This window comes from Pocillopora damicornis, chromosome 13 (assembly GCF_964200805.1).
Source record: "Pocillopora damicornis chromosome 13, jaPocDami1.2, whole genome shotgun sequence".
Taxonomy (NCBI): domain Eukaryota; kingdom Metazoa; phylum Cnidaria; class Anthozoa; order Scleractinia; family Pocilloporidae; genus Pocillopora; species Pocillopora damicornis.
Genome location: NC_142682.1, coordinates 15,602,042 through 15,625,848, shown reverse-complemented (window position 1 = coordinate 15,625,848; position 23,807 = coordinate 15,602,042). Strand labels below are relative to the sequence as shown.

Sequence of the window (23,807 nt, the reverse complement as noted above, 5' to 3'; positions counted from 1 at the left end):
ATGAGAGAAATTTAAAATCAAGAACGAAAGCAAGGGAATGAAACAGTGCAACGTTGTAAACAAACATGTGGGTCATGTTACAAAGACAAATGATGCGTGAAAAAAGATAGAAAACTACGTACAAATGATATTTTACAAAACTTTATTGCGTTTTTTTTTGCTTTTCCTAATTAGCACACAATTAGTAGTTTATTAAATTTTTTCGAAAAACACAACTTAAGGAGGAGTAATTAAAAATTTTGCCACAAATTCTCTTATAAAATTTAAAAAGAAAATGTTATCACCTAGAAATGGAAAAAACTAACCATAGTTTAAATTAAAGCCATAACACATTATCTATAGTAAAGGTTTGAGCTCTCCTTGCCTTTTTAACTTGGATTAACAATTGATTCATGAACAAATACATACTTAAATATCGCACAACAATAAAAAAGGACAAAACAAAAATCTCAAAGTTTGAGATATTTGACGAAGTATTTCCAATAATACAAACAAAAATTTAAAAATATATATTTTTGGTTTAACAAAATACAACAAAATATTAAATAACAATTAACATGTTTCTTGAAACATAAATTATGAAAATTAACCAATCAAAATAATTTTATGGTTCTTAACAGTTTTTTTTACTGGAACTTTTGCATTTGGAAATTGCGTATATAAAATGTAGACAGCTCTCGTATTCAAATTTTTAGCAAACCATGGATGAAAGTTATGTCATGCCGATTATAACCTAACTCTCAAAAATTTAACAAGATGAAACGATTTTACAAAATACTTGCAACTACCTAAAATAACGGGAGTAAGTTTCTCCGAAAAAAAAAAACCCTTGTCACTCATTCCTTCTGCGAATCATATTCCTCTAGAACTTTAGCAACATCGCCTCTCTCTGCTACATTCCTTACCACACCCACAAAGTCAGCTACTGTTAGCTGTACATGTGTAGCTGCCAAGTGATCGATTAGAGCTCTGGATGGCCCATCGCTGTGTTTCTCATACACTGAGGCAATCTCATAACGATTAATGCCATAGTGAAAACAGACATCACGATAGTTACCAGCGCCTACCGTGGTTGTGTCCAAACGCACACAGACTTTCTTTAAGTAACGGTAAGACTCACACTCCAACAAGCTGCTAAGTAGCTTCGAATCTAAACCGACAAGAGACAAGCAAAGAGAGACAATATTATAATCACCACGATAGCAATATATCTCTAATAACTAGATTTATCTTCTTGATTTTTCCCTCCCTTAAAAAATTACCCTTTTACATTTGCTTCCAACCAAACAGAACGCTTTCCACTTCTCGATCTAACAGTTTCATTCTGAACTCGAGATTAAATAAATGACACTTTAACAAAAAATAGAAAGGTTTTAAGGAATTTCTCTCGTCCTCTGAGTTTTACTTTGTCCAAACTCATTTAGCTCCTACAAATCACAAAGATGAGAAAACTCGGACCTATAATTCAAAGAAATAGCTCAGGATAAGACTGCCTTATCTTCGATGGCTTGTGTTATATAATGGTATGGTGATAGTCAAGAGATATTCCAGTTATCCAAAATACAATTGAGGGTTAGCTTAAATTGCGAACAAAACTGAACGTCAATCACACCTTCTGCTTTACTGGTTTGAGCGTCCTCCAAGTTTTCCAGAACACCCTAAGGCAATAAAGAAACAAAAACTTTGACTATTAAGTATTTGTAAATATAATTTTATTCGCATCGAAGTGTACCACTGGTGTGCAGGACAGTTTTTTTTTTTGTAACTCTTTTTCAGGCATGTCTTGGATTACTCTGAAAATTGGATTATTTAAGGTACATATTGAAACTTACCTTGACTCAGTTTTGACATCAATTTATCTACCTTTGGTAATAATTAAAGTATGCTTTGATTTCTGACAAAATCTATGTATCAGAGCAATGTTCAATGCGTTTTGGACTTACGCGATGATTTGAGGGATTTATGACCATTGGTTTTGTAAGGTTCCTCAACTACAACATCAACCGGAAATGATCATTGTAAATAACAACCTAACCTTGCGACATATCCTAAATTTACCAATGATAAATTTTACCTTATAATGTCTGTAAATTACGAGTAAACAATGATTATTTTTTATTTACCTCCTCCGAACACAGCAAGGGTTCCTCCGAATCTGTCAGAGTTTTTCCAACCTTATTCGACGTGTCAGTTTCCCTTACGTTTCCGCATGAGTCGTCTATAAGAAAAATCGAAAAGGATTTAATCACTGCATCTAGTAATTAATATATACCAGCATAGCGCAAAGAAACCAACCCTGAAGGAGTTCTACCTCAGTCCATATCTCTTCAGAATGTTATAGATTTGATAAAGTGCAGGTCCATTGTGTAAAACCACCAGAAAGGGTATTGCAAAGCTTAGATATTGCATTGAAGTCAATAATCAAAAGCAGAAATCTTTGTTTTGGGTCCCTTTTAGGGTAGTTGGATTGACACGATAAGGCAAATGATTCTTAAGAGATTCTGACATATATTAAAAGTGTTTCTGCAATATGGTACGTCTCAGTCACGATCCTCTTCTATCAATTCTGTTCTTGAGCTTAAGAAAGCTCAATATTTCAAAACTAAATATTATCAGTGCTAATTCAGAATAAAGCTTCGCATTCTTACCAGATTTTTCTTTATGGTTAGAAGTTAACTTTCCCTCCATCGCTGGTGAACTGTGATGGTGTTCCTCCTCAACAATAGTATTACACATCTGCGGCAGTCTCCTCATACAAAAGAACGAACAAAGGCAAAAAGCCAAAACAACTATTATCCCCACTGTAATAACGATTGCTGCCAAATAGTCCTGATCCTTAGCTTGAATGGAATGATTACTTTTTTGAGTGGTATAAGGAACATCATGTTTGGGGTCAACATGGCTGATGGTGGGTGTTGGTTGAGGTGTTGTTTGGTCACAGCGGTTGACACTGCTGTCAAATGAACAAATCATGTTTGAGCCGTCTCCCAACTTCTCTTTGCACTCATTTACCACCACATCTCTATCATCACCACAGCATCTTGAGCACTTGAGACAATCCCCCATGTCCAGATCATAATACCTAACCAGTAAAATAATGAGGACTTCAACATCATCACTTGCCTGCCGACTACATAAAGATCTTCAGATCTTCTTCAATATTCCTCAAAGTCTGCTCCTATTTCAGCATTAAACTAAACACTTTGCTTGAACAAGATTATCAGCAAAAGCTGATAGATGTTCATTTCACAGTTATAAGACTTAAAATAATCATTCTATGGAACAACCCATGTATAATTGTTTTAATATTTGTACCTTTCCTTGCTGGAGCATTTATTTGTGCACTTAACATCCCACTCTGGCAAGCAGCTTTGTTCCACAACCTGACCTTTGGAGCAGGATGCACAAGGAATGCATTTGGAAGAATCTTTATATCTGGAAAATGAAACTCCTGCGGTACATGGCACACAGACCACCATGGTTTTAAAAGGTAATAGTTTAGAACTGCCACACTCTATTGAGAGACCTTGTCCCGGCGGGCAAGTTCCACAATTTATACACTGGTGTGACCCATCTTCGTCTTCAACCCAGTGTTGGGTTGGTTCGCAAGGACTTTGCTGACCTGGCGTCGGCTAGAAAAATAAAAGAAATAAGAATAAAGTTTCACATTTATTGACTGAGAGTACATACATACATACTCACTGAGAGTATGAGGAAAGGAATTCCCGCTTAATTCCATATTATTGTTAAGGAAAGCCTTAGTCAAAATTTTAGCTATTGTTTCGTCATTATTTTCTTGTTCAAATAACTGTAATAATAATAATACGAAATGCAGGGGGTTAAATGGAAATTTCCTGTGTATGATTCTGCAAATGAATCAACATAGTTTCTTTTATTAACGGTACGGCTTCGAAAGCTTCGAAAGCGGAAGAGCTTCATTCTTCAGAACTAAATCAAAAATGGTCCACTTCACTGGTGATGTAGGCCACACTCAACTGTCATTTAACTGTCATCTACAGACTGCCCTAAAGCAAATATCCGGTTCTGTATGCCTGTTTTGTATAATGACACTTTTGCAGAACAGGTATCATTTTGCTTTATTTTAAGGTACATGAGGCACCACGCAATTGAATCGAGAAGTGATCATATTTTCTGCCTGTTCTACCAGTTATCCTGACAACCTTCAAGCTGTGTAATATTCCAGTGAATCAATGCTTAATTACTCCTCGGGCAAAGGTATATTTATAACTACCGTAGGAGAAAAAATATATTTAGAACCTTTGTCTCCCCCAACCCCCAAATGCAAATGTAGAGCAAGGAATTATTATTTGCCATGTCGTAAAGATCGTTATCTTTTGAGCTTGGACAGTTGATTGAGGCGTACATGAAGACACAACATTAGCTATTGCGACATTTCATTATGGCGGATCACGATCGGACATACTCCCCTACCCTCAAAGCTTCTGAAGATGGTTTTGGAGAATAATAACAACCGAAAAGGGTTTTCAATTGCTTTGAAAGGTTATCTGGACTCGTAGCTTGAAATGGAAAACAAAGAATTGAGGTAAACCATCCTTTATGAGGCTTCGCAAATGCGTCATCTGACAAATGTAAACATATGGAAATCGATGCTTTTCATATCACCATTTCTATGTTAAGGATTTACTCTTCTTTTAATGAGAAGTATGTCCTTAGTCTTTTAAGAGAGCTTGGAACCCAACTGACTTAAATAATGGTAATTTTTTCGGGCAAAAGGGAGCGGAAGAGGTGCCAGTAACGTGAACACTCACCACCATTAACAACCTTGTTTTTATTCTTGATATGACCAATTTCCATCGGGTTTTGAGGTCATAATTTCCTCGTGAAACAAGGCAAAATTTTAAATTTCCCAAAAATTTGAAAAGTGGCGGTGGTCTACGGAGTTATTTGTTTTTTCAAATTATTTTGACGTTTCTTTGGCCAGAATTTACCGAATAAATGTACTTCGAAATTGAAAAGCTTAATGAAGACAATTTTCTTTCCAAAAGAGTTATATCATTGTATTTTTTCCCTTCCAGAGTGAGTGTTTTAGTAAGCTCTGTTTTTATACTAGCGGAGATATTGAATATAAAAGGAAGAATTGTTCCTTTCCTATCGATTTTCTGTTATTGCTTAAAGTGATAAACTTTAGTGTATGTAGAAGTATAGTGGTTAGATTCCTGCCGTAATGACATGATTTGAAATTTGTTATGTAATATATTCGGAGATTGCTGACCAAAGAGCAGAGTAAATTTTTCCGGCCCAGACACACAATAAATAATGTTCATGAAACTCTAGCTTCAAAGATAGTAATATATATATGTTATAAATACCACAAAGTCTAACCTTTGCAGAAACCACGGGAAGAAGATAGAAGACCACAACTATTATCCCAAATAACTGCCAAAGAAAATTATCAAGAATGATTGTCAATGTTTAAACATATCTGCTAAGGTGCACGTGCGTTATTGAAAACTCTTCCATTTTACCAAACTCAGACAATGAATAATAATTTTGTTTTGGTAATGACATAAAGTTATTTAAATGCGAACAAAACTGATGCAATATTTATTTGCATGAACCATTTTAGGCACGATTGTTTTGATGAAACAAACCTACGGTTTTGATCACTTATCTTGAAGGGAATGTCATATTTTCTAAGCTGGTATTGTGTGAATTGCCGAGGAAAAAATCATTTCGATTTCGTATCGAAATGTACCTAAAACAACTCTAATGACAGTTTTGCCTGTAATATATAAAACCGTCTTTGTCGGGTACCAAGGTCTTTAAAAAAGTTATCTTAATGAACAGGGCGAAGTTTACCACAGACTCCCTCAAGATAAAAAAAAAATCAGTAACAACCATGTAGAATTCTTCTATTGTAGAAAACCGTAAGGGCTGAGAAACCCATTTTTGCGAATTGAAGTGATTACGTAGCACATTTTTTGTAACATTCGGCGACAAAATACACCTTTTATAAACCTAAGTTGACGAAATTAGGAAATGGCACACGAAGAAAAACTGTTTTATGGTGTTTAACGACGGAAAATCAAATTATAGTCAAAACTTCTTGAGGAATTTTCTTACCTTTTTAAACTGAGAAGGCAAATTATCGCTGCGTGTAGATCTCAGGGGTATTGCGTAGTAACTTTCTCTGCTACCCGCCTGTTTATAGGAAAACAAGGAAGTCGCCGTTAGAATTAAAAGTACTGCGTTTTCTGAGATATTGCAGGCTAAATTTTCCGAAGGAATTAAAACTCATTTTTGCATAAGGAAAGACGCAGCAAAATTCTCACCATTTTCTCTGAGTGCATCGTGGTTTTTCAAAGAGTTAGAAATCTCCACCGAAGTGACTGTTAGGAAGAAATCATCAAGCGCAAAGCTTGTGAAAAATCCATGTCGCATACTTCTGTTGAATGATTCTTAACTTGCCTCACGAAGGTTCGAAGAAGTACAGAAAGAAATTTCTTTTTAGAAAAAATTTAAATGTCAAACTTTGCGTAGTAAGAGCGAGATACGTGAATGAAACGAATTTTGGTATTTAAAGTTTGTTTACATTATAGTACGCTTACCTTGATTGGCTCTTCTATTTTGTTTATGTTTGACCATCCAGTCAAAAAGTGTGTATTATTTTGATTTCAAGGTCGCCCAAGGGCACGAAGAAAGTCACATGAATCGCTTGTGATAGAGAAGGTATTTGGCGGGAAAATTCCCGGCTGTTGAGACTGATTATGTATTCTTCTGAGCCCGTTGAATGGCCGTGAATTCTCTTCGCCTTCTTCGAAAAGAACAGGCATTCTTGAAGTTCGCGTCAAATTCTTCGAGGCGCTTTGCTATAAAGGAAAACGAAGTGATTAAACCACACACATGTTTACACACATTATTCAACAGCACGATCTTGGTGCACTAGAAAAACTCTTTCCCGATACAGGGCCAGAGATCGAGCGAGATAAAAGAAGAGTAAAAACCCTCTTGCCTTGACAGGCGCTGATATTGACGGTAGCTGACGGTGATTTCGTGTTGAAAATGGTATCACGAATCTTGTCAAAAAATCCGTGTGAATCAAAGAACAGCACCAGACATTGTGAAGCTCCCGTAGTTTCTGAATTGTGTCGAATCTTTGTCTTCAAAAGAACTTTAATATGACTTTTTGTACTTTGGACCCAAAACACGGGACCGGGAAGAAGCCACGAGAAATATGATTCCTTGTATTGCAATGCGTAACCTGTAATGCGCAGAACAGTTCGCACAAGTAACCTCAAGAGCAAGATTACCAATATTTTGTATGGTTATTAATGCTTCCTGTAATTTTTATGTTTGTGTCTCAAAACTAAAAACACATATCGTGGGGAATGAGGTATTGTTAGAGAATCACATGTATCCACGTAGGTAAGTTACGTTAAGCATTCAGGAGTTAAATTTACTTTGGGCACTCTTGTTGTGTTTAGAGTTACATTTAGACCAAGGGACTCTGGGATACATCAGAGAATGGACTTTGAGACGAAGATATGGCGTTAAATATCATATCCCCCAACACTACATGTACGTATGTCCAAAAGTCCAAAATTTGTGAGCTCTGGTTTGAGATCACGCACTCAAAATTTATTTCGTTAGTTCTTTTTTATGACGTGTGGTTGCATGTCCAAGAAATTATACATAAGTTGTAATTTTTTTTATCCTAAATTACCTTTCCTTTGTTATTACAATTGTCTTTTAAAGTTTTTCTGCCTCTTCCCTGAGACGTAGGTGCCGATGAATAACTCAAACCGGTTTAAATATTTAACGAGTGTGGCGTCTTACTTTTATCCAGCACACTACGAGCCAAGAGTTGTTTTTGGAACAGTTAGGAGAAGTTGGAATTTTTGTGGATTTCACATATTTGGTTTTAACCGTCAGAGATGTCCGAGCGTGTCGATTAGGAAACCCTGAGTTGGATAAATGTTGATACTGGAGTATTCAAAAAATTGATTTTAGGGAGAAGCAAAGTACAATTGACAAGAAAACGAATTGACAAGAAAATGAAAACAAGAACCATAAGATTTAAGACGAATCCTGATGATTTTTGAAAAATGTTAGGTTTCGATGAGAAACTGATCTGTGATCGCTTTTATGCGGGATATTTGATGAGCCGTACGGAAGACCGGGAGACTCGGTTTGTTTCCGGCAGACTCCCGGATAATATGGGAGAGTTAGCAAACGTGATATTGGCAGGGAAATAAAGATGGATTTGCCAAAGAATTGGCTTTTAAAGGAGGCCGGTTTTAATATTTTATAAAGTAATATTTCGTTCATTTTAAAACTGTTCATTTTCCAATTGTGCAACTGGCTTATTTTTTAGACAATTACTTTGTTTATGCTAGAGGCTTTAGAAATCTGTTAGTTTATTTGACAGTAATTTCAATCTGATACAGCAAATCGGCGCAAAAAGCCAAAAAGTTCGACAAGTCCGTTACAATGCGAGTAATTGAGAATGTCTCTCGATTCTTGTGCAGATCATTCTCAACAGCTGTGTAAATGAGGCTCCAGAACTTCCACCGCATCAAAGCGCTGAATCTTCCTTGTTTGTAGAATATGCACAAATTCTGCCACAGTGAACTGTGGTGACTTCGTCACCAGTGCCTCCAACATAACAGTGCAAGGACTTCCGTCAGGAGTCAACATTTCATTCCGGAAACGCTGAATTTGTTCCTCGGTGAAATCAAGGCACGTTGCAACATGCCTCCAATTGCCAACTCCTTTCAGGGGCTTATCAAGTTTCACACAAAGAGCTTCAAGTACCTCCTTTGGAAGATCTTTAAGACAAGGTGATGGTTTGTCTGGGTTGACGATCAGTGGATCTTTAAGAGAGTACAAAGGCATCAATCAGCTGAGTCAAGGCAACTTATTGGGTGGTAAGTTACATTGCAAGTAACGATTTTGTCTTTGAAAAATGTAAAAAGCACAAATTACCAAAAAAAAATTGAGGTACATTCTTAAGATCTTAAGTAGACACTGAAAAACTGAGCTTTCCCTCCAAATTTCTCACTTGTAACTAGTCACAGGTAACCCCCACTTTTGTCATCACCATCATCTATTTATTTATTTATTGGCCACTAAAGATATAATATTTATACAGGTTTAACAGTATGGTAGAGTAAGGAAACCTCCGAGAAACCACCAGGCTTATAGGTGAGGCCACCTCGTATGTCAATATGTTTGTAATTAAGTTGTGGATGTGGATGTGTGGCTGGCTAATTTGCACTCATTTCACTTAAAAAATTATCATTTTTCTTTTAAAAATAAAATAGCAAGTCAAACCAATGATTGATATTTGGAGAGAATTCCAAATTTTAGAACCTTGGTAGAGTATTGTAAATTGTCTAAGATTAGGCTCAATTGGCTATTCTTGTTGTGGAAAGGAAGAGTTCTTTCTTGGTCCATGGCAGAATGACCATATGTACACTAACTGATACTGGTGTTTGATTTTGCTGAATTTGAGTTGTGATTCCATTAGAGTCTCTGTCTTTCAATTATTTTCTCATGCAGCTAGTTTCTCTCTTCCTCTAGGAAGACCAGTTTCCCAACAACATTAAAAACCACATGTACCTAATTAACCAATATTCAGACTAAGCCAATTTTGCTTTTTACATCTTTCTACAACAATTTTTTTCAAAAATAAATCTCTCTTGAACATGTTTTTACCTCTTGAGCATGGAAGCCTCTACTATAGAAGGTATAACCTAGTAATTACAATGGAAATTATGAAAAAAGGGAGCTTGATAAGACTGGTCTATATTGACAAGGATGTATGTGAAAATGAATATACCTATTATAAACCACTTCATACAGGTTTCCTTTGATTAGATGATAAATCAAAACTGTAACAGAGCTACATTGTGGCTGCTGAAGATAAAATGTATCCTCTGTAGTCCAGAGATACACTGTACTCAGTTTTAATAAAACAAAACTGCATTTCCAAATTTCATTTTTTTTACCAAGCAAAAGTGAAATAATTATCTCTGGGATCCTAAGGTAGCTAAATAGTGATTTTGAGTACCAATTACTCAATCCTGGAAATAAAATCAAAACAATTGTGTTCTTACCACACAAGTTTCTCCCAGTCACAAATTGATGACTGCCATTACCAAATCTTGGTTGGTGCTCCTGAAACTTCCTAGATGGATCCTGCCAAGGATGAAACAAAAATGAAAATAGTGTAATTGAGCAATGTGTTCAGTCCATTATACATGTATCACATATCTCAGTCTTCTTTTTGTTTTCATGACTATATCTTAAGCCTTTTAATATAAAGTCTAGGACATCAGACTTCAAGATTTTCAGAATTGCAAAACCAATTGCCACAAATGTTATTGCATACAACTGTATGATAAAAAATATCATGCTGGCTAATAAATCCATTCATCACAATCACATTTAATTAATTTTTAACCAAATTATTATTTAGTTATAATTTTAACCATATTATTATTTAGATTGATGAAAAAAGCACTTACCTCTCTAATCGTGGCAACAGCACAAATCGATGTTGTGGTATCTTCTGCAGTTAGTTCAAACACACAAAGGAAGTCTCGGTTACGGCCATTGTCATGTTTAAACTTTACTGTTGTTCTGGGTATTGCTTGATAAGAATCCTTCAAATTTTTTTGTGTAATGAACTGTGTGATTAAAGCAAAGCCTACAAGTCAGATACCATATGAATATTACATCAGATTGATTAACAACCAAAAAGGACTTCTAATCTCTTTGTGAACTGACACAGTTCCCCAACCAAAATCAATAATTATTCAAATAACTGATAATGCAGAATAGTACTCACTAATGAACTAATGGGAGGCATGGTTCAAGATATCTTGATCCATTTCTTTGTGGTAAACTGGACAAATCAACGAAGTGAGCTCACCTTCTCATATAACCAGGTTTGTTTGACTCAATGCAGAGTGTAGTATCACTATTACTATTAATAATATCATCAATATCATTGTTTGGTATTTTCAGTGAATTTAATATCATTCCATTTGCCATTACTTTTGCTGAAAATAATTGAAAAAGTTTTCAAAATTATTATTTTCTAAACAATTTAAAAACTTTTTTTAGACCCATTTTTTATTAGTACACTTTAGCCTGTGACAAGAGAAGTGAATCTAGGGGGATTGAATGTTTGAACATAGACAGCTTACATGCAACAAATTACAACTCACTAGTGCAGCTACATTTATGCCTTATTAATAACGTATTTGTTATGACAAGGGTTGATTAATACACTGCACTACTGAGAACTACCTCTGGTTTTATCTCTCCAACAATCCATCCTTCCATTGGTTCTTTGACTGAGATCTTTACTTTGGTATCAATCATAGTCTCGACATAAAAGGACTGAGGGGAACCAAGCAGGGTTCTACCGGTTGATTTCTCTTCTTGCATGATTTTCTGGAAGATTTCCAAAACAAATCATTTAATTAAAAGAAGTATATCTTTAACCCTATCTTAAGATTCAATGTCAGTGTGAATGCATGTTTCCTTGGAATGTTTCTACATCTCACTTTGATACCTATTGCAATTTAAAAAAAGATTTTTATCAAGCTGTTGTTGTTTGCCACTTCCTGATGAAAGAGCGTTTATCGTTGGTTTCTGAAAATTAATATACTTGTATACCCAGTGGAGGCTAGTCAGAGCCACTCATTGAGGGTTAGAGGAGGAAAGGCTGGGAAATTCTAACGTTCCCAGTTTATAAAAACTATTGTTATCTAGATACCTCAAATGATGACTCACTGTCATCAAAGATATATACGTATGCTGTGTAGTCCACACCAACTGTGCCCACTCCACCAAAAACAGCGCCTTGAAAGCGCTTCTTTGTTGGTTTGCCGTTATCAAGTGACATACCAATGATAACATAGGAGGTAAGATTATCAACTTGAAAGCTGACTTCATTATTGTGGACTTGGAATTTGTTTTCCCCCTTCCATACAATTGAGCCTTTATATGGTACAGAGCTTTTCGGCTTGATGTCCCAGCCATTGCTTAAATACACCAAAGCACTATGAGGTATTCTGACTTGCACTGGTTTGGATAGTTGCTTCCCATAAGGCTGAAATTTTATCACAGGGCTAAGCTGTACTTCACCAGGCTGAAGAGGTATAGAATTTTCATCCCAACATATCTTTAGTTGTATTCCTCGGCAATCACTGGAGAAACAATTTGCATCATTGAATTGGATCAAGATACCTGATTTATCAAAATGTAATGTCTGTTGTGATCCATGTGGTGTTGGATCTTCCAGTGTTATCAATTCACTCCGTGGTGCTAAAGAAAGGAAGAGGATAGGTTTTAAATTTGGTAGTAGTTATCATGGTGTTCTTATGATTGTATACAATCTTGCATTTCCTTTTTTTGGTGGGAGAATTATTAAAAAAAAATTATTCTTAAGTTCATAGTACCCAGGGGTTAATCTTGAAGTCTTCAGCTTTCTGTTTTTGTGATGAAAGATCCTTGGTGGATCTGTTTTTAATCCTTTTTCATCACTGTTTATCAATTGGCCTTTTCAATTCAAATCGACATCACTGAATCCCAATATGAGGTGATGATTAAAACTTTACCTTCGTCTGCAGATGGCAGCAACGCAGTACATGAGTCCGTTCTTTGACGCCTATTTTTTCTGCGGTATTTGATCACCAGAATTAAGATTACAACAAATAGTAGTGCTGTCGTCACAGTCAAAACTATTATAATGATAGAGGATTTCTTTGGAGAAGTTTTCTTAGAGCTGTTTTGTTCCTGACACACAGTTATGGATCGCTCTGTATAACCGCACTGTTTGTTTTTTGCTATATTTCGACATTCAGGAATGCGCACATCGTATTTATCATTACAGCAGGCAGAACATGGTTTACATCCTGTGTCTTTACTGCCATAGAATCCTTTGTCACATTTACCACAAATCCTATCATGCGTCAGATTGCAGGGTGTCAGTTCTCTCTGTCCAACTGCACAAATGGAGCATTTCTTACAAGTTTGCTTAGTTGGCTTGTCAGAAAACGTGTTGCCACGAGAGCACTTAATACATTTTATATCATCAATGCTTTTTATTATAATTCCATTTCCACATGGTGGAAAGGGTGATGTTCCCGCCGGGCAGATTTTACAATCCACACAGTATGCACTGTCTTTTTCTTGGGTTACAACAAGGGATTGATCTTCTCTACATTTTGGTAATTGACAGCCAATCGCATTGGCATCGCATTGTTTGTAAAATGGCATGTCCTTGCAACCTTCTTTCACACTATTTTTTATGTTACAATTGGGAAGATATGAAAAGCAGAAGGAACAGGGCTTACAATCTCCAGTGAGTTCTTCAAAGTAAAACCCTTTGCCACAGCCATGTTCACACTGTGAATTATTCGTCAAGGAACAGTTCCTCTTGATGCTTTCATGGTCAGAGCAGATTCCACATGACAGGCATGAACTGCTATCATTATTAGGAGAGTAAGATTTTCCAGGTTCACATGGCTCACAATAAACTTTTTCACCATAACTAACAAAACTGCCACATTGTGGTGTTAGACCCATTCCAGGAGGACAAGATAGACATTTTTGACAAGAAACGTGTTTGAACACATCTTCGACTTCAAATTCGTCATAGTTACAGACGGTATGAACCTGATAAAAAACAAATTGGTGTTTATTATCATGTATTATAAGACTCTCTATAATTTAATTTAGAAGCTGTTAAGGAAAGACTGGTGCTTAAACCTCAGTATGAGGCACATCGAAATCTTTTTAAGCTCGCCAATCAGGTGGAGATGTCAGGATATCTGTAGACCTGTCTTTGTTGATAAGCCTTCAGGAGCAAAGCTGCTCTATTCTTTACCCTGCTTCCAACCGTCTACTTTTTTGCCGTTAAGTCTGGTAAATAATCACGTAGCTGTGTCTTTTATCACTGACATTGCTTTCTAGGAAATGATTCAATGTAGTTTGTAAAAGTCATTGTAATGCAATGAGGTTATCTCTGAGAGTTTCGTGGAATTTGACCGAGGCGGGCGGCAACTGTCACTTCGTAAATATATTCATTTAAATTTTTGAAAATTCCTAAAGAATAACGGTTTACTCACATTTGTAATGAAGTGAAATTGGAATGAACACATTAAATAGAGGCTCAGAATGTACATTCTTTGATCTCTCAGATCTGCAAAGGTAAAATTTAAAGAAAACGCCACCAATTGAGCTGAAGGGTCGGCTTACTTAATCCCGTGTTTAACCAGGCCTAAATTGGGTAAAGTAAACAAACGTCATTGATCGAAAGTGCTAGGCGAAGCACATTCTTAAGGTAAATAATAACGCTCAGAAAATTAGGAAAGATTTATCCATTTTGCTTACTCAGCTAAACATAACAATTGTCCTTTAGTTTTGATTGCCTTTGTGCCTTGCGAATAACCTACAACATTCAAATGATTTTGACGGGAATCAATAACTTAAAATTGTGTGACGTGATTGAAATCCAAAAGAAGATCGCATTTAAAATACATGCTGAAACAGCGTGACACATGCAAAGCAAGAATACTGAATTCCAGGTACTTACGCCTTTTTCATGACAAAGTTACGAGGGAAAGTTAGGTGAGCGGTCTTGTCAGCAACGGTGAACTCGACTACAATGCCAACACCCCGACTCGCTGAATCTTTTCACCACGTATGAGTGCGGGGATTCCCCTTCCAATTAAACTTCAAACTTAGCTACCCACAACCAATCATATGATCCCGTTCATAATAAATTATTATCACTCTAAACGCTAAATGGCTGGAAAAGACACTGTTCGACGGAAAACGAAAGTGCTTACAGAGCATGTTGTGAAAATATAAAATAACTTATCGCCGCATAAAGGCATCGGCGATTGTTGGTTGATCGCAGTCCGCAACTGTGCTTCAAAGAAACAAGAGCTATATCTTGGTGGTTTGCTGTACCTTCGGTATCCCTAAAGTAGAGCAATGGATAGCAGGTACAATCCTTTGACTAGAAACGCTGCCGACGATTACGGGATACAGACAATGGGGGAAAGAACCTCAACTCTAACTTCATGTCCCTCTCCGATGGCACTCGCTCCATCGCCGGTTACGGTAGCCAACCATCATTGCAGACACTTCAGTAACTGCCATCACACACAAGTTCGGAAAAGTACTGATGGCAGGGAAGAAGATTTACTTCTTGAGTCAGAGTTCGTGGAAGACTCTAGGAGACCTTTGGGAGAAACAGAAGCCCATGATCAGATCGAAGAAGTCTTAGAATCTGCACATTCGTCTGAACAACACACTCGAAATGCATCCTTACAGAGTAGACCTACTCCCCAACAGGATTGTTGTAGCATACACGCGGAACAAAACGGCGTATTGGTGTCTTCAACTCGACGCCCAGAGAGTAAGGATACGGAACGATTTTGTAGTAGGGGAAAATCTAATATAATTGTCTATGTATCACCAACGATTTCATTTTTTTTTTTATTAAGACCATTATTCCATCGATTCCCTCGATTCCATCGATTCTGTCTGTAAATGAAATTGTATATTACTTTTCGCTAAGTCCAACTAAATGGCTACATTTTAATCTGAATTGTGCTCAGCCTACGGAATATCGCATCAGAAATCACACAAGCAGTTGGAGGGGACATTATACCCTTCAGGCCGTGTAGTTCCGAGTTCAAATCCGAATAGTCTTTAAAGGTTTATGGATCGAGAAAACAGAAGAGCATTCATGTGGGTGTGTAGAAGGAGTGTAGTAGGTATAATGCTAATCAGTTGGGCATTGGAATCCGAACCAATAGCCATTATGTTTTTCTGAGAGACAATTGACACCAAAGTCCAAAGTTCGGAATATTGCTGGTAGTAGGAGTCATGTGGGCAGGTCATACACCTAATAAACTTAATTTGTATTAATAAACATGCAATAGTATTAATTTGTAAAGGAAAATTTAATTTTGTCAATTACCAGGAGATCCAGGATCAAGCAATGTGTTCCAAATACTTTGTATGATTTTTCTGTGTAAAAGAGGAATCATTGCACGAGATGATTTAATCCATGCTCTCTACATAATCCCACTTAAGGACTTCCAGGAGGTATGCATATATGTATGTGCTCTTTAAATTTATCTAAGTTAAATTGAGCCATGTGAACTTTGAAATTTAAGGCTGTGCAAACATTTGTCGCGAGGTTCTTTCTTAAGTAGATTATTTCGAACTTGTTTCTCCTGGAGATTTGCTTTTCAAAACATATTTTTATGATCAATTGCAGAAGTTCCCAAAAATCAAGCAATACGAGGGTGTTGTGTGCCATGGTACAGAGTTCCCAATGATGGAAGAAACAAAAATGTTACCAGCTCTTTTCCATCGCATTATGATTGATGAAATTTGTCAGGTTAACTTTGAAATGGTCACCGGTGAAATGTTCTCAATTGTCTCCCCACCTACAGTAAGTTACTTTGGATAAATGACTTCAGTAATTAGATCAGTTATTTTCTATTCATACAATCTAGCACATTAATATAATCAAAGTCCTGAGCACTTACCATCTGGTGAAAACATGTTGACTAAACCTAGCCCTACTACACTGTAGCGTAATTTAGTATTATCAGCGGACTTGATAACGTAATTTCGCCACCGTAAAGAGTTTTGAATTTTACGTTTCGAGCGTCAGCTTTTAAACTCTTTACGGTGGCCAATTTTTACATTATCGATTCAGTTCATAATACTAAATTACTCTGGTATACCCTTCCACTGACGCAGCACCACTGTTACTTTAGAAACTTCTCTCCTTTAATGTACTGTAATTTGTCTTTTAAGTTTATATTTCTTCCTTGAGTATTTCATGTCTTTCTTTTGCTGTCAGTAATATTTACCTATTAGCAAGTTTTTGAAAAAGAGATGTAGAGTTTTGACACTCTGACAAAGTTGTAGTTTTACATATTCTTGTCAAGCACTTCTCTGACTCAGTCACATTCGTAAACATTGTGTCCTGCAGATAGTTGCAAATGTCTCTGAAATCCTTTCAAGGAGTAAAGATCGGGTTGGGTGTGGATTTTCAGCAACAGTCCTAACAAGATGCACAGGTGAAAAGGACAAGCTCTTTGAGGACAACATCCGCATAAACATCCAATCTGGTGACACAAATTTACATTTTACTGTGCCCATAGCGGTAAGCTATTGTTATAAATGTGTATTGTCTTAAAAAATTCCTCGTGTAGTATAAAATTTTTCATGGACATCCATTTGTGTGTTTCCCGAGGCAGGACATATTACCGCTCACAGACAATCATGTGTGAGTTAGTTGCAGAGAGTCATGTTTGTTTCCTACTTAGACGGTTTCAAACTGAGAGGTCGATTAGTAACAATATCATTACAATGATATTATAATCATACTTATCATATAAGTACTGTAATGTAAGCATTATTGTTATCAGCATCTTTTTCGAAATTTTCATGCAACAAGTCATGCCAGGTATTGGGTACCTGTCCTGCAAATTTACTATTTGTAGTCTTACGGAGTTTTTTTTCTTTCGTTTCCTTGAAGATACCTTTTAGTTTTATACACCCACATATCATGGTTTTAGATTCAATTTCGTTTATTTTATTTTTTAAAACCAAAAAGTTCTAACAAGTAAAGTTTCATGTGTCTCAAGATGTCTTCTATTGATAACTTAGCAAAGACTGAAATAATAGTTATTACATTTTTGCATCATTATTTGGTTCAATAAATTAAACTCTACTCGTCTTAAAGTAATTTCCAAAATGTTATAATGCTCAAAGTCTTCATAAAAAATATTACATATTTTACCAAATTCTATCTTGTTTTGATTTAGTACTACGAAGCAAATATATCACCCTGGCTGTACAATCCACAAGCAGGTAATTAGAGATTACATGTAGATTGTGAAGCAAGCTTGACTGAAGCATTCCATTTACAATTTTTGAAAAATCTTGAAGTAGAACTTGTGTTACTAGACATCTCAGGACAAGATGATTTGCTTTGTGTTTGAACACAATAGCCATCATGTGAGAAACTACCATGAAATCCCCATGCCACCCACCCTTGCGAAATGGCTTTTGGAATTCCTAGGAATTCCTAGGAATTCCTAGGAATAAAGGTGTGAATTTTCACGGTAAATTCGGACTGGGAATTCCTAGGAATTCCTAGGAATTCCCAACCATAACAACTCTGGTTCTAAAAACCTAGAAATTCCTAGAAATTCCCAGAAATTCCCAGAAATTCCCAGAAATTCCAAGTTTATAGCCAACAGGACTTGGAATTCCTAGGAATTCCTAGGAATTCCAACTCAGAGAACCAATGACTTTCCCTGAAAAGCTGTAAATCTAAAAAATTTCTAGGAATTTCTGGGAATTTCTGGGAATTTCTGGGAATTTTTGGGAATTTTTGGGAATTTTTGGGAATGTTTAAGAATTACTGGGAATTTTAAGCAAAAATTTGAGGCTAATGATATAAAATAAATACTTTAAATTAAAAAAAACCCAGCTAAAATTCAAGTATTCAATGAAATTTATTTAGAAGCTTAATTAAGGCTTACATGTAAAATATTTTTGATTAAATAACATCAATGTGTGGTAATATTAGGATGGGATTTGATTTATTTTTCTTTTCTTGAAAACTTCACACGGATTAATCCTCAATTACAGCTATTCATATAAAATAGTTCTAATCAATCATTAAATTTGGTTTGACACAAATTGTGAATAAAATCTGTTGATTCTTTTCCATAAAATACAATATCTTAAGTTATATTTGAAAACCAAGCACTCTTGGGAGTGAAGGGGCTAATTACAGACAAATAAAATTGATTTTTTGATTAAAATCTTGTTGTAACTGTAACAATAAATTAGAATGAAGTTATCCTAAACTGCAAACTTAGCTGCTGTTTGTACTGTTTGTATTTTTTTTCCCTGGCTCACAATGAGTTGGCCTTGAATGAGGTTGTCAACAAGAACCTTGACCATTTTGTATCTGGATTCCTTGACATCTGAATTTGAAAAAAAATAATATATTAAAATATGTATATTTAAAGCTCAGACCAGGCTTTTAAGATGGCTATGAGGAAAAGGGCATTCATTGGATTCTCAAATTGAGAAATCTCTGTTATATTGAGTGACTTTTATATTGGAGTTAGTACATCTCTCTCATGGATTTTACTAAAAAAGGGCTGAATACATTATTTTGTTTTTACCAAGGAGGGCTTCTTTATGTAATAAGGTTTGTTTAATAATAGTTCCTATTATGAATCTTGAATGTTCCCAAACGTGACTAGAGGAATCTTGAAACCTTACTGATAGGTTTATTTCATTGTAAAGCATAAGCTTAAGAAACTGCGGCATGCAAGTGACCGATTCGATTCTCAGAATTATTCTAGTTTCAGTTGCGCCGAGCGTTACGTAAGCTTAATTCAACCCGCTACATCTATTCTTTTATAATATTTTGATCACGTAACGAATATCGCAATTTTTACTCACCACAAACTTTCAAAATCGTAGCTTTACAGATGGCCACTCGACCCTTGTTTGTACCAGTCAATATGTCAACTGTTGTCCCTTCTTTTAACTCCACGGCGCCAACGACTTTCTTTTCTTTTACAACACTCACGCTATTCTCGTTTTCCCATTGAACCACAATAAAAGCTATCTTTAGAAATGTTATATTAAGCAAAACAGTTGAGAAAAGCGATCAACCGATCCAAAGTACATTCAAAGATGAGCGCCAAATGGAGTCTTCTTTGTTTCCGATCACGGGCATGATCACGTGGATCTTTTAGGACTTGTAATTGGCTAGCAAAGTGAATCCGCTGGCTTGCCGATTGCAGTGTTAAGAGAAGCGCCTAACTTTATTCTGACTTCTCCGACCGGTTCTCTGCTTCTAGAAGAAGGATAGCTTGGTGATACAAATAAAGATGTGAGCTCACTCTATGTAGAAATAATCGAAAAGAATCGATCGTATTACAAATGCACGATTTGTGGCCGAAAGTTGTCGAGGAAACAAAGACTCGAAACTCACTTGAGTTGTGTTAATGGCCAAGGTGAGAAATAACACAAGCCAATCACAGTTTTGAATGCGACTACAAATCGTCTTTTACCCTCATACTTATAAAAGAAGGATACCACATTCGGAAGTATAAGAGATACATAGATGATCCCAGTGTACCAGTACCTAAATCTACAAAGCTTGACCGTAGCAAGCGTTCAGCAACACGTTCCAACACCGCCATCTCGATTCCTCAGTCAGTCGTTTCCAATGAACTTAAAGCAGTATTGACAACAGAGTAGAGTGCGTCTTACAAAGGAGAAACATTTGTACAAGAGACAGGAGTAGCTATATGCAATTACAGAGGTGCGTTGGAACTCTGGTCCACAAATAGTTATGCACTGCCCGAAGTATAAAACAATCTTGTTGATAGCTGACAGACAGAGAAGAACACCAAGTAAACTTAAGAGCTGTTATTATTGAAGTGTGACTATCACTTTTCATTTTTATATAAAGAAGGACTTGTAATTTGCACCAAAAATAAAAAGATGTAATATTTTTTTGGGAGATCCAGTGATTGGGACATTTAAGAAATTAAGTTATGAAAGGAAACTTGGTTGGTACTTCTCACTACTAACAAGTCTTGTTGACAAATATTTTCAGATCAGAGTTTCAAATAAAGTAAATTGAAGACGTCATATAAAAGGTGTTTTTCCTCTAAGGGAACATTGACTACCTTTGTCTTGTCTGCATGCCAAATGTTTGCAAAGTGTGTGGATGATCCACAAGTATTGGAACTCTTACAAAACATTTTTGTAAGAGTTCCAATACTTGTGGATCATCCACACACTTTGCAAACATTTGGCATGCAGACAGGACAGAGGTAGTCAATGTTCCCCTTTTCTTACAAAAATGTTTTGTAAGAATAAAAACAGCAAAACAAATTACAGCAATTAGTCATGAAAATAGAGCAAAAAACTGAAAAAAAAGCAGCAACAACAATCATGAAAAAAGAAAGATTAATTAGGTGTTGAATTTGTTTGTCTAAGGCATGAAATTTCTACTAAAAGTATTGTCAACAAAAAGTCTCTAACAGCGTTTGAGGCAACTGAGCTTGACTGTTCCAAGGTTTTCTAACAAAGGCAACCAGTAATGTAGGTTAGGGAAGTAAGATAACAATGTAATTATTGTTAATTATTGTGGAAGTTGGCAATTTCCATTTAACATAACTGACAGCTGGTTCATGAGAAAATCCATATTAATGTCAAGATTTACTAAAACTTAGTTTGAGTAATTAATTTCATGATCTTTAAGTTATAAACATGTACATGTATGTATATCTCTTGGTAAGTTTTGTATAGCATACCTTTTATTGAGCCAAAGTTTTAAGCCTCTGAAATTACTCTTTTTCTTAAAACCTTCACATTCAAGGTATTGAGAATTTCTTAGAATTTATGTGGACCTCAGGGTATTAAAATTGCCTCAAATTCAATTCCCAGAAATTCCCAAGAGTTCCACACTTCTTAAATTATAGGTAGTTTGTAAAGCTGAGAATTCCTAGGAATTCCTAGGGATTCCAAGTCCTCACAAAACTGGAGTCTTCCTTTCCCAGAAATTCCCAGTAATTCCAAGCTTTTTAAATCAGAGTTAATTTGTATAGTTGGGAATTTTTGAGAATTCCTAGGAATTCCTAGGAATTCCTAGGAATTTTTAGGAATTCCTAGGAATTCCCAGAAATTCCCAGAAAACTGGGAATTCGGTTTGCAAGGGTCATTTGCATAATTGGGAATTTTTGAGAATTCCTAGGAATTCCTAGGAATTCCTAGGAATTCCCAGAAAACTGGGAATTCAGTTCGCAAGGGCAGGACCCTAGACATAACCCTTACAGCACTAAAAATATGTATCAGTCTATGACACTTTGATAATCTCTATTTCCTTTACAGTTCTCAAACAAATGTGGGTTGCTTAAGCAGTAAATATTGTTAATTATTAGTGAATAAGTTATACTGTAAGGTAGTGAGGAAAAATATTTAGTTTATTAGGTAAGCATAAAGATACGTACCTTAATTTACGTCAGTATGTGTCATTCACAGTAAATAAAGACACTAGTATCGCGATTGCAAGTAGGTCGGGTTGTCTTTATTGATAGGTAATTTATAAACTGTTTCTTAAGACTATTCTAATTGCCTAACTTTTATATTTCCAGTCACTGTCATGCCCGAAGAAGACAGGAGAGTGCTGCGTTCTTGCCATGTTTCTCTTCTTGAGAATATTGGTGACCCAATCAGTGTGTGTGATCACCTATACCAACACAAAATCTTCGATGAAGAGGACATGCAAGAGGTAGAGAGTATGAAAGTGAAAAGGTACCGCAACGCCTTTTTGTTACGGACAATCCAGACGAGGGGCAACATCCTTGACCTTATCATTGACATAATGAGAAGCCAGCGAAAAAACCAAGAGGCGGCCGCCATTTTACTGAACAAAAGGCACCTTGCAGCTGGTCACAACAATGATGACAAATGAAGGTCGACTCTACCTGCTTATAACTAATTTTACTTTTAATTAGATTAGCTCTGCCCTGTAAATAATATTTACCGAGCTTTAAGTTAAAAAAAGGATTATTTGTGCGAAAAAATCCGAAAACAAAATTTGTTCGAGGGAGAATAAGGCTCGGTTGTTTCAGCTGCTTAGGAATGCAGTTCTGTGGATAATTTTTTATTTTCAATTCTTTGAGTTTGTATTTGTTTACAGTATATCTAGCTAATTGGTGCAAAAGAATCCGATTTCAGAGACATACAGGACTGATTCATGGGTACTGTTCGTTCCTATTGAAGATTGGTAAATTTGGAACCTTAGGCAATGTGCCCCAAGATATGATTATATTTAATTCTCTCGTCTAGCTACCATACATTTCCTTGTAAGCCAGTTACGAGAATTTGTGGCTAGATCAAGATAACTTCTTCCTGAGAAGTTTGACTATTACCATAACCTGTTTGCTGGATAATGACGTATGGATATCATGGGGAGAAGTTACAGGTTAATCACCTGCCTTTGGCATTAGAAGGTATATGGCAGGTAGATATGGATAAGGTTCTCATATGTTATGTGATGTTTTGACATCAAAGCAATTTTATATTTCATAGCGAGACATAACTCTCAGTCTGTAAATGCTTAGGTAGAGTTTTTTGGGGGAGACTGTAGCCTCGGGTAACAGATAGTGGTCGAAGGTCAAACTTACATGTCTATTTCGTGTCCTGTTGTATATATTTTCATAAAATTCTAAACGTGACGTCAAGTATGTTCGACATCCTCGTTTTGATCTAAATTCAAGCTGGAAAAGTGTTCTTCTGTTGTTACAGAGTTACTGTCTGTTTTTTAGCAACTGCCTCCGCTAGCAAATATCCAAACATCCAAAATAAAGATTATTCGTTATTAACAGTTGCAATGATAAACGAGCGCCCTTATCCACTTGCCGATTAGGCGTGCAGGCATGCAAGGTTACGTGGACCAGCGTAAGTTGTATAGAGTTAGTTTGATGCATTTGACAGTCACATGCCAAAGAATTAAATATCGCACATTTTTGAGAAATGCTGTTTCTTATCTAAAGCTGTTAGATTGTAATGAATTCATTAGCTAAAGCTGAATAAAATACAGTTTGGTTTTGATAGCTAATTATCTGAATCGTAAATTCATTTCAGTATAAACATGATTTTTTTGTTGCTACTAAATGCTTTAGTGAGTAAAAGTGTTGGTAATTCCCTGATAATTATGAATTTTTACT

General features: G+C 36.0%; 3 protein-coding genes and 2 long non-coding RNA genes across 7 annotated transcripts; 3 read left to right on the top strand and 2 right to left on the bottom strand.

The window, feature by feature from the left end:
- Positions 1-125: 125 nt before the first annotated feature.
- LOC149035676 (uncharacterized) lies at positions 126-7,136 on the bottom strand. The gene is made up of 9 exons (XM_089190867.1): positions 6,995-7,136; positions 6,315-6,851; positions 6,106-6,183; positions 5,365-5,418; positions 3,316-3,632; positions 2,649-3,082; positions 2,124-2,218; positions 1,613-1,658; positions 126-1,150 (listed from the first exon to the last, which is right to left on the bottom strand). The coding sequence occupies exons 2-9, from the start codon at positions 6,330-6,332 to the stop codon at positions 837-839; spliced, it is 1,356 nt and encodes a 451-aa protein (XP_089046993.1). The 5' UTR covers positions 6,333-6,851; positions 6,995-7,136; the 3' UTR covers positions 126-836.
- On the top strand, positions 4,358-9,315 carry LOC149035675 (uncharacterized). The gene is made up of 3 exons (XR_016182077.1): positions 4,358-4,564; positions 8,511-8,909; positions 9,134-9,315. It is a non-coding gene; the product is annotated as an uncharacterized LOC149035675 (long non-coding RNA).
- LOC113684784 (uncharacterized) lies at positions 8,383-14,667 on the bottom strand. 3 transcript variants are annotated; one of them, XM_089190855.1, is made up of 8 exons: positions 14,594-14,667; positions 14,127-14,278; positions 12,615-13,674; positions 11,771-12,321; positions 11,299-11,445; positions 10,512-10,673; positions 10,101-10,182; positions 8,383-8,855 (listed from the first exon to the last, which is right to left on the bottom strand). In XM_089190855.1, exons 2-8 carry the CDS (start codon positions 14,181-14,183, stop codon positions 8,518-8,520), a joined length of 2,397 nt encoding a protein of 798 aa, XP_089046981.1. In that variant the 5' UTR covers positions 14,184-14,278; positions 14,594-14,667; the 3' UTR covers positions 8,383-8,517. The 3 variants fall into 3 exon arrangements, with proteins under 3 accessions (XP_089046981.1, XP_089046980.1, XP_089046982.1); XM_089190854.1 differs by having other exon boundaries at positions 14,127-14,200; XM_089190856.1 differs by lacking the exon at positions 14,127-14,278.
- LOC149035673 (uncharacterized) lies at positions 14,275-23,792 on the top strand. Its single transcript, XM_089190871.1, has 6 exons — positions 14,275-15,424; positions 15,995-16,119; positions 16,295-16,471; positions 17,021-17,194; positions 17,859-17,904; positions 22,230-23,792. The coding sequence occupies exons 1-6, from the start codon at positions 14,998-15,000 to the stop codon at positions 22,547-22,549; spliced, it is 1,269 nt and encodes a 422-aa protein (XP_089046997.1). The 5' UTR covers positions 14,275-14,997; the 3' UTR covers positions 22,550-23,792.
- On the top strand, positions 19,883-21,040 carry LOC149035674 (uncharacterized). Its single transcript, XR_016182080.1, has 2 exons — positions 19,883-20,729; positions 20,907-21,040. It is a non-coding gene; the product is annotated as an uncharacterized LOC149035674 (long non-coding RNA).
- Positions 23,793-23,807: the final 15 nt, after the last annotated feature.

Coding starts and splice junctions, on each gene's coding strand:
- LOC149035673 (XM_089190871.1), top strand. CDS start 14,998: ATGGATAGCAGGTACAATCCTTTGACTAGAAACGCTGCCGACGATTAC. Junction 16,120..16,294: donor CACTTAAGGACTTCCAGGAG/GTATGCATATAT, acceptor GATCAATTGCAG/AAGTTCCCAAAAATCAAGCA. Junction 16,472..17,020: donor CAATTGTCTCCCCACCTACA/GTAAGTTACTTT, acceptor TGTGTCCTGCAG/ATAGTTGCAAATGTCTCTGA.
- LOC113684784 (XM_089190855.1), bottom strand. CDS start 14,183: ATGTACATTCTGAGCCTCTATTTAATGTGTTCATTCCAATTTCACTTC. Junction 12,322..12,614: donor GCTGCCATCTGCAGACGAAG/GTAAAGTTTTAA, acceptor TCCTTTCTTTAG/CACCACGGAGTGAATTGATA. Junction 8,856..10,100: donor GACTGGGAGAAACTTGTGTG/GTAAGAACACAA, acceptor ACTCTCTTAAAG/ATCCACTGATCGTCAACCCA.
- LOC149035676 (XM_089190867.1), bottom strand. Junction 5,419..6,105: donor TGCCTTCTCAGTTTAAAAAG/GTAAGAAAATTC, acceptor TTTCTTTGGCAG/TTATTTGGGATAATAGTTGT. Junction 3,083..3,315: donor AAATGCTCCAGCAAGGAAAG/GTACAAATATTA, acceptor TTTACTGGTTAG/GTATTATGATCTGGACATGG.